The sequence below is a fragment of the Pseudopipra pipra genome, chromosome 6 (assembly GCF_036250125.1).
Source record: "Pseudopipra pipra isolate bDixPip1 chromosome 6, bDixPip1.hap1, whole genome shotgun sequence".
In the NCBI taxonomy this organism is placed as follows: Eukaryota; Metazoa; Chordata; class Aves; order Passeriformes; family Pipridae; genus Pseudopipra; species Pseudopipra pipra.
In genome coordinates, this window is record NC_087554.1 from 14,469,542 (window position 1) to 14,479,751 (window position 10,210).

At 42.6% G+C, this 10,210-nt stretch overlaps 1 protein-coding gene across 1 annotated transcript; it reads right to left on the reverse strand.

Moving 5' to 3' along the window:
* Positions 1-7,300: 7,300 nt before the first annotated feature.
* On the reverse strand, positions 7,301-9,783 carry KCNJ11 (potassium inwardly rectifying channel subfamily J member 11). Its single transcript, XM_064657472.1, has one exon. The coding sequence runs from the start codon at positions 9,607-9,609 to the stop codon at positions 8,407-8,409; it is 1,203 nt and encodes a 400-aa protein (XP_064513542.1). The 5' UTR covers positions 9,610-9,783; the 3' UTR covers positions 7,301-8,406.
* Between the last annotated feature and the right edge of the window lie 427 nt (positions 9,784-10,210).

Below are 10,210 nucleotides of genomic sequence, written 5' to 3' on the forward strand. Positions count from 1 at the left end.
ATTGAGTAATGCCTACTACTAAAAACTTTGTTGGGTGGCGTAAATTGGGCAATACTTTTTAACACAAGATCATGTATTTTTCTACAGATACATTAACTCCCCTTATGATGGGACAGGATAAGAGTATTACTACTGTAATTAATTTAATTTCTTCCTACTTTGTAGAAGAACCTAACAGGGCTGCTAATAAACTCTCTCTGACATCAAATCAAAGGCACACAAAACCATGAACAACAAAACTCCATTTTAGTTTTAAAACAGAGCTATAAAGGCCATTCTGACAATATCACACCTGAGCATGACCCTCACCTCACCAGGCAAACAGTACTGGAAGGTGTGATAAGTGACAGTGTTTATTCAGCAGCTGCTTGGCCCTGTATAACCTACAGAACTCCAGAATTGGGATTAGCAAGAGGAAGAAATAGGCAAAAACCATATTGTCCATCACCAGCAAATAAGTTGTCTCCAGGTTGATTTTGGTAGTTTTTAAATGAAGCTGCTTTTTGATATGAAAGTCACCTGAAGGAGGCAGTAAGGGACCTCTGGAAGTCCAGACAGAGGTTCAGTGGTAAAAGAGAATGTTTTTGAACATGCAAGTTTCACACTGAGCCTACTCAAGGCCAAGTCCAAACAAGAGGAACAAGCTGGCAGGGAGTCTTATATTTATAGTTGTCTCTTCAGGTAGTTATTTAATGTTACAGTGAAGTGTGAAAATCACAGTTTTAACAGTAAAACACAAAACCATTCATCTAATATGACACATTTATGGAATAGCTTTGCTGCTAGAACACTTATTCTCTTCTCTCTGGAAAAGTAAAATAAACAATTCTGATTCATCCAGCCAAGAAGCAGTTCCCACATTGAAGATGAAGTGCATTACTACACATCCAAAGGCTATTGTGGATGTGACACCTCAGTGCCAGGTACATGGAAGTAACAGAAACCGATTGAGTTTAGTTATCTGGTTTAAGGGACTATTCCCAATGGAGAAAGAAGGAGAAAATAAGGACTGCATGAGGAGGGATTTGGTTTCATCTCCTATGTAACTTGCAAAACATAAAACAGAGTCAAGAATGTAGGTCCAAACGTGAGGTTTCTACTGAAGAGGAGACTTTTGAGGAAACATAAATTTTACAATTGGATTTAACTCCACTTAAAAAGAAAATGGATTCTCTTCAGTGAGGACAGATTTGGACAAAAGAGTAGAAACACTTGTGATACCATGGAAATATCTTGAATGGTAGTACTGTAATTCAAGAGTTCTGACCACAGGGTTATGACACATTGTGGAACTTTTTATTTTATTTTTCTCCTTAAATAGATGATCAAGAGCACAACAGAGGTGACGTGCTTTTCAGGTTACGTACAGTAATGAACAAAGTAAGTAGGAAAAAAATTCAAATAAAAATTACAAAAAGGAAACATGAAAGAACAAACTCGCAAACCAAATGGATCCAATTAGTAAAGCAGGTGGATTCTAAATGTAAAGATTTCAGTTATGAATATCCAGACAACTCTTGATAGAAGAAAATCTGTGACAAAATAACAGCTACTTCCTACAAAGTAATTTTTAAAGATAGATACTGACTTTCAAAAAAATATCTGTTTATTGCCTATAATTCTAGATAAATTCTCAGCAAGCACGAGCTTTGTCCAAGGTTGATGTAGCCAGCCATTAGTTCTTTCAAATCAAGCTATCCTGGTATATTCAGTGATTAGTATACATACAGAGTGATAGACATCTTGTAAAACATCACTGGGTAGGGTACCTTCTTTACCCTCAGGTTCAAAATTTACCATCATTTTACACAAGGAAGGTGCTCTCTGGGCACTCTGTTACACCAAAATCCATACATTTTGCAAGAACATCACTCTGTTCTTCCTGCTTATCTCACTGCTTCTCTTGTCCACCCATCCCATGAAAGAAGCATTATCTAACTTTTATTCCTCAAGTTTTAAAACTAAAGTAGAACTAACATCTCCATTACTTGTATGCACTCATCAGGAGACAGTGAGAACTTACAATAAAAGAATTGTTTAGGTTGGAAAAGAAAGACTCTTAAGATCAGCAAGTCCAACCATTAGTCCAGCTCTGCCAAGTCCACCACCAAACCATGTCCCTCAGCACCACGGCTTTTTAATACCCCCAGAGGTTGTGACTCAACCACTTCCTTGGGCAGCCTGATCCAATGCCTTACCATGCTTTCACTGATGAAAATTTTCCTAATATCCAGTCTAAACCTTCCCTGGCATATCTTGAGGTCATTTGCTCTTGTCCTGTCCCTTGTTACTCAGCAAAAAGAGACCAAAACCCACCTCACTACAACCTCCTTTCAGGTACATGACAAACAGGACAAGTTGATCTAAGACAACAACATAAACATTCAAGTCATTCAAGTGCCTTAGCATAGAGGATTACACAATAGACACAAGGGCCATATTCTCTACGCTAGAGAAAAGGAAATAAAACAGGATTTTTACTCACAAGGCACAGGAAGAAGTTCCCAGGAGATGCTGAAGCCAGAACAGCATCACTGTTGCAGCAAAGGCACCATCAGAGACTATTTGAGTCAGCTGCCCACCCCATTAACCTAATAGTTCCCAACCCTAAGAGGGAAATCCTGGTGCTAATGAACTCCTTGGCAAGCTCTCTTGGATTTAAAGGCTCAGGATTTAAAATGAGGGCTGGATAGAAGGGGGGCTCATTGAAGTCAAGAGTCCGTTCTTTCTGGCACTGATGCTCACTGTTAATTTCTGCGCTTCAGCTTCACTCAGGAATAACATTATTGTGACTATAACAACAACAATGCTATTTATATGCTGTACCTACCCTCTCTTGGGCAGAGAAAACATAAAGGCAAAACCATAAGCAGGTATTGGCCACTTAAAATAGCAAATGTAAAAGGAAGAACTAGAGAAATAAAAATGTGGCTCCCACCTCCTGCCATAGCATGTGGTAGCCCTACTCCCAGCTCAGGGCCTCAGCTCCTGCAAGGGAAAGAAAGAGAAGACATGTTTCTCTGTGGGGCCACTATCACAAGGCCTCTAAACCCTCTCCAGTTCAGATTGGATTGCTTATTTAATGCTGCTGAGCTTTGCAGTAAGGGAGCTAGTTAGGAAACCCTCATTGGGTGTTTCCATTGGCATTTAAACTCCTAAGGCACAAAGGTTCACAGAGGCAAGTGGTGAAGAGGAGCTGCAGGTGGTGATTTTTGAAAATTCTCTTTAAACTGAGTCATTCCCCTGTGATAACTCCTTAAAGTCATGCTATATATTAAAACAGGGGCATAAGCCAGAAAAACATGCAGCATACCATCCTCTCCAGGGACCCAATAGTGCTTAGAGCAGGATGGAGGCAGCAGCATCTGCAGCCTCTTAAGAATGTCTTCTGCTCTTTTAATAGTTCTCCTTGGGGGTATGGAGGTTTGTATCACGTATCTTTCTCCCGTTGCTGGATCAAAAATAGTGCACTGAGTCACTTGTCACAGGCAGTTTGACAGTCCCCAGCCACGCTGAACACACGTCCCACCGCCTGCTCTGGTCCAGCTCACCCAAGGCCTTCTTCACCCAAGGGTCCTCTCACCTCAAACAGCATCTTTGCTTCAGTAAGGTCTGCAGTGATGGTTAAATCCCCCTTTCTGCTGCAGCACATGCTTTCAGCAGGTTGGCAGATTATGCCATTTGATCCAAAACCACACTGAAACAGGTGGAAATTTTTCTACTGCCTTCCAGGAAGCTTGGATCAGGGCTGATGGGTTTGAGATGTCCACCTTGGAATGGGGCAGCTGGGCCTGGATAAAGGAAGTTCCACACAGGAACATGCACTGCAAGGAACACTGACCTTGCCCATTTTTAGTGGACACACCAGCATGACTTTGAGCATGAGGAGAGGGAAAGGTGTAACTAGGGAGCCTAAAATGCAGTGATTTTGAACCTTCTTCTTTTTTCCTGAACCTTAATGTGGAGCTAAAGCACTTCCCCTTCCACACAAACCTGCAAAACGAGCAAGAGGGAATAATTCAAGGTGGTTTATTAATATCCAGTTCCTAGGAATAGGTATTTCCATGCTTTGTACAAATAACCACTATTAAAGTTGCAAGCTTGGCAATTTCACAGAGATTTTTCAGTTTCTAGTATCTATTTAAATGTTTTATTTCTCAAAACATTCTTGTGCTTTATCCCAAACAATTGGTGCTAGCACACCTATGATAATTACTTTAAGGGGACACTGATGTACAAAGAAAGAGTGGAAGAGAAAGGAAAACATGAAGAAACAAATTCAGTTTTCAAAAAAACTATTAATTACCTGTTAGTTTGATATTATTAACTATTAATAAATAACTAACCACAAGGGTCAGATGCCAAAAAGTCCTCCTAACACTGCTTCCAACAGGGCTCTGTTGTGACTCGTACCTTGCTCAACACACAGCAATATTGACCCACTGGATTGAGTAATGCTGATCATGCCCAGCCTGCAGTCTCTCCTTACAGGGCAGCCAGAATTTTGACATTGACCCTGTTGCTGATCTATGCTAGCATGTAAACCATGGCCTTCTTAAAGACTTTTATACCAGCCTCTCATAGCTGCTTTTTAGGCCTCTCATCTCACGTATCAGCATTGTCACACCTTTGCTGGTCCTTCGAAAGAAAACAGTTTATTACTTCTTGACACTCTTGTCTTCTCACTGTGTAATTTCAGGATTTTAAATGTATTTATTTTGTGTCCCTTACTCCCTTTTGCCCTAATATACCACCTCCTCAGTTCACTTCTGGTTTGTATCTATTTTATAGGGACATGTCCTACTGAAGTACTGTACTTATCATGGCCTTGAGGGATAAAGAGACAAAGTGGGACCTTGTTATACTCTAATTTTGCACAAGTATGTCCCTTGATTTCATTAGGAAACACAACATGAAACTGATACATTCAGTGGCTCACCAGCAGTCACTACAAGTATTTTAGAACTATGGCATAAAATGTAAGTGTTCTCCAGCCTCCCTTTCTGATTAACCAGCTCTATGACCCTTCTCTCCATCCAAGCAGCTTCACAAGCTCCAGCTGGAATGCACTAAACAGTGTGAACTTATGAGCACAAATTGATAATGATATCTGGACTCTGAAGCACATGAAAGGCAATTCCCATGGACTCAGCTGGTTCTGCCACACCCAAAACTCATCACTGGGTCACTACAAAACCTGTGCTTCCTACTTCTTGTGTCCATGTCCACACCTCAGCCAGTGCAAGCCTCTGGCTTCCCTCATGCCGGTTTCTGTGCAGAGGACATGTGGGAGCCACGGCACACTCTCCCTGGCTGCTAAGCAGGATCCAAACTGTGATACCACCTACCAAAAAGCAGACGTGGGCTGAGAAAGAAAGTTCAAAAGCCCACTCACTTTGGACTTCAACTACAAAAAACTGCAGTGTTTGCTCATTGCTGAGAATGAGGAACTTTTGTACGTCAAATGATTGCACCGACGCCTTCTTCAGAACCCTCCCACGGAGAATGGGGGTGGTCAGCACAAGTGCAACTTTCAGAAAAATTTCAGATACCTGTGCTCCTAAATACTGTGTAAATGACAAAATGAAAGGATCCCCAAAAAAAAGTGATATCCCTAGTGCAAAATAAATACACTTACTCTTCCTTGCTATGCCCCTGAAATGCTTTTGAGTATTTTCAATGGTGAAAGAACAGAAGGATTTTAGATCAAAACAATCCCAAGATTCAAAATCACCAACACTTCGATTCAAATAATTCACTGTTTTAACAGCACAAATCCTGCCTTCCTCATAATATTTTGATGTCTCTTTATTGCAAGACGTGGAAAATCAGGCCAATTCTTGTAAAAGAAGTGACATAAAAGATGGTCCTGACAGCAGCCCAGTGAAAGCAAACTGTTTCCTCCCATCTTTTCCCTTCCATTCACAGTGAACAAAGAGAATTTTCTACCTCTCTCCTTCACAGATCTCCCTGAGGCAAAAAGAAGCTTGCATCAGTTCCTGAAAATAGTTGCATGGTATTGCTGCTGAAACTGCTTCACATTTAGGTCAAACCTTGAAAAGAGCTTTAAAATTGCAACCAGAGCTGAAAATATTTTATGAGAGAACCTTAAGGTGTATCTTACACACTGAAATAAGGCACTAAGGAGATTATAGAGAAGTCAAAGATTTCAAGTCACCGGAAAGATAACTAATATTTTGTCTATGCCTCTTGTAAGAACAGAGCAGTGCTATTGTGACAAGTGATTAAAAAAAATGAACTTTCAAAGGAATGAAGGTGCCTGGGAAATGCAGGTAGCTCTACAGTAAGTGCCCTCTGACAGGCAACAGGAGACAGCACAGGGGCAGTAAAAGGGAAAGCTGGAAAATAATGCGACAGTTCAACTCAATCTGACAGAAAAAACTTAATCATCAAAGGCATTTAACCATTCAGCATTTTAAAAAATAAGGGGGGGGTATGATTACAAATGTAAAATATGCCTTTCCAAATTTTCTTTGCTGACTACTTGTTAATGTTAGTTTTCCTGTCTTCTTGTTGTCAAACTCTTATCACACTTTGAGAGCTGTTCACAGAAGAGTACTGGTGTAGTGGGAGTTTGGAAACTGAGCAGGTATTTATTCCTGTAACTGGCAGTCTGATAATGCTGATACAGGACTTCATAAAACTGAAATACACAAACAGCAAAAATATAACTAATATTTTAGCATTTTAAAACAACATTTGATTTCAGCCAAAAGTTGTTCTGTTTCATTATAGATGCCTGAAAGCATTCTGTAGTCACTATGGAAGTTTTCTTATACTTCTTAATGAGTTTGTCTTATTGTTACACTAATAAGGCATAAAAAGTTTGCCATAATGTTGCCAACACAAACCATTTTGGGTGTCTGTTGTGAACTACATAACACACAACACTTGATACTAGAAGCTCCTTTAAGTTGAAACTAACTTGGTGCCTCTGCACAGCTTGTGTAACAGGCGTTGGATCAGTTCTGTAATACTTATTTTTAGGTTGTATTTGAACATTATATTTTTTTCCTGGGTGACTGGTTGCACTGTAGTTAATCCTGGAGCTACCTCCTGATAACCCTGCATAGAAATAAAATCGCTGCTGTTACCAGTGTGCCCAGATAGTGGATTTGCAGCAGTGTGCTAAGGGGAATTGCTCCTGTTATCACTGTGGAATCGAGAGGGTGAACATGGCTCCTTCATGTTTGCTGGCAAATGACAGATCTGGAATTCAGCTAAAAACCAAGGCAGGCGCCGGGTGTGTAGGGAGATCAGGATGAAATCAGAAAGGGAATCGTTTCCTCAGCAGGAGTTTATTTTGTGACACAGCATCCCAGAAGTGACCACACTGTCTTACACATCCCTCCTTCCCCTAAGCACAAAAACCTCAGCTTCTTTTATAAAAGGGAAAGGAGTGAAAGGTTTTGCCTACTGCATGCAGATATAATTTCAGCATTCAGCATTGCCCTTTCATTTAAAATATCTAATCCTATTTTTATTCTCTGATTATCTAGCAGAATTCACCATGACCCAAGATAGGTTAATTTTTTTACTGAGTATCCTATGGCCATGTGGCTTGGGCGGAGGGGAATGTTGCTTCTCTTAATGTAGAAACTGAAATAGAGAATTTTTCTGATTTATAGTTAATTTCAACTGTATATTATCTGTTACTCCTTTTAAAGGAAAGTATTGCTTACTATCAGAAAGGTACAGTCCAAATAGGTATTCCTGAATGTTTTATTTTGGAAGTGTAAAGGTTTTTAAAATAAACAAAGGTAAATATTCAAATACATTTCATATTGCATCTGGTAAGAGTGGCTCCATACAACACAATATGGATGATGCAAATCCAGCAGTATATTTCTTTGAGACATAGAGTATAATATATAGACACTTCCAGATCTGGTCTTCTGTCATACATAACATTGTTTGACCCTTTTGTTATTATTTAAATCCAGCCTACTTTATTAATTATTAATATTTTATTTTGCTATATTGATTGTTCAAGTAAGAAAAAAAAGCAGTTAAAAACTACTGACTTGCGAACACTGCAAGACCCTAAAAACTGCAATGTCTGAGGATAAATACACATTTATTTTTTGAGAAAATGTGTTATTACCTGCAGTTGAATCAATGCAGAATGATCGTGCAATTAAATAGTCTGACTTGAAATTTAAAGCTGCAGACCATGGTTTTCCTACACCCAGTTCTGCTTGAAATCTCTCACATCTTTAAAAAAATATAATTAGCTTTAGATTTCCCCACAATAAATAACACCAGAACATACCTTGTGCTACCAACCTGAATTTAAAAAAAAGTAAGAGGCCACCTCAGTGTTTTGAGTTCATGAGATCATCTTTCAGATACAAAGCCCTAACAGAGTTTTCCAGTCAGAAGGCATCAGGAAGGCTCTTCACTTATGGTAAACTTGGGTTTTAGCTTGACAGACCTCCTCCTCATTGTGCTTTTAGGGGACAATGTCATGGTGTCCATAATGCTCCTGTCCTCCTCCAGCTGCCTCGCAGTGCAAGAAGGGGTGGGCACTTTCACTGTGTTGCCAAATTTAGAGTAATCCACAGAGTATCTCCCATCTTCCTCTGCGACAATGGGCACAAACCTTTGGCCCCAGAGGATTTCGTCTGCCAGGTAGGAGGTTCTGGCCTGAGTGGTGATGCCTGTGGTCTCCACCACCCCTTCCAAGATGACAATGATTTCCAGGTCCTCGTGGTGGTGAAGGTTCATGGGGGAAATGTCATAGAGGGGGCTGTTCTTGTCTATCACGTGGTAGATGATGAGTGGGGAGACGAGGAAGATGCTGTTGCCCCCCACGGGGTTCTCCATCTGGATGTCGATCTGGTTGAGGGGCACCACCTCCCCCTCCAGGCTGGCGGTCTTCTTCACCACCTGCATGCGGATGGTGGCACTGATGATCATGCTCTTCCGGAGGTCGCCCACGCGCAGCATGAAGCAGAGCTTGCCCTCCCGCAGGGCGATGACCGCGTGCTTGCTGAAGATGAGGGTCTCGGCCCGCCGGTGGGCCTGCGAGGTCTTCATGAAGATGCAGCCCAGCATGATGGCGTTGATCACCAGCCCCACGATGTTCTGCACAATCAGCACCAGGATGGCGGCCGGGCACTCCTCCGTCACCATGCGCCCGCCAAAGCCGATCGTCACCTGCACCTCGATGGAGAAGAGGAAGGCGGAGGTGAAGGAGTGGATGCTGGTCACGCAGGGCACAAAGCTGGCCGGGGTCCCCGCCGCCCCCTCCCCGGGGTCCCGCTGCAGCCGCGTGCTGTGGTCCAGGTCCCCGTGGGCGAAGGCGATGAGCCACCAGACCATGCCGAAGAGCAGCCAGGTGCAGAGGAAGGACATGGTGAAGATGAGCAGCGTGTGTGGCCACTTGAGGTCCACCAGCGTGGTGAAGACATCCTGGAGGAAGCGCCCCTGCTCCCGGATATTTTTGTGGGCCACATTGCAGGCGCCGTTCTTGCCCACGAAACGCGCCCGCCTCTCCCGCGCGCGGTACCGGGCGTGATCCGGCACATCCTCCGCCAGCCGGGTCAGCACGTACTCCTCGGGGATGATCCCCTTCCTCGAGAGCATGGCTCCCCGCCGCCGCTCCGCCGCTCAGCACCGCCCCGAGCACCGGGGGCGGGAGGGACCGTGTGTCTGTGTGTGTGTGTGTGTGAGTGCGGCGGGGACGGGGGGGCGGCCGCGCCCGGGGGCCGAGCGGGCGAACGGCGCCGCCGCAGCCCCCGCCGGAACCGGCCCTGGATCGCTCCCCGTGCGAGCTGGGGGCGTTCCTTTACCTTTTACCCCTCGGGGTGGTTTTTTTTTTTTTTCTTCTTTTTATTTATTTATGTTTTTAATTTTTTTATTTATTTTTTTTTTCCCTGAGGAAGGGTTTCGTGCCGCGGTTTGTTTGTAAACATTTGATCCAGGATGGATTTACTCCCCCAGCTGCCTTCCATTATTTACAGGGGGCTGCTTTGTGGGATGCTGTGGCTTCGGGTCAGGTGATTACTCCGTGAAATACAAAAAAAAGAAAGACAGAAAAGAAACGGTACTGGGCATTTTTTTTTAAAACGAATTTTTAATATTAATAATAATAATAATAAAATTCCTGAAATTCACCTGCACGTTTTTCTTCAAAAAGAGGAAAGTGTTCATCTAATAAATCGGGCAGTTGGTGGCAGGAAATTTG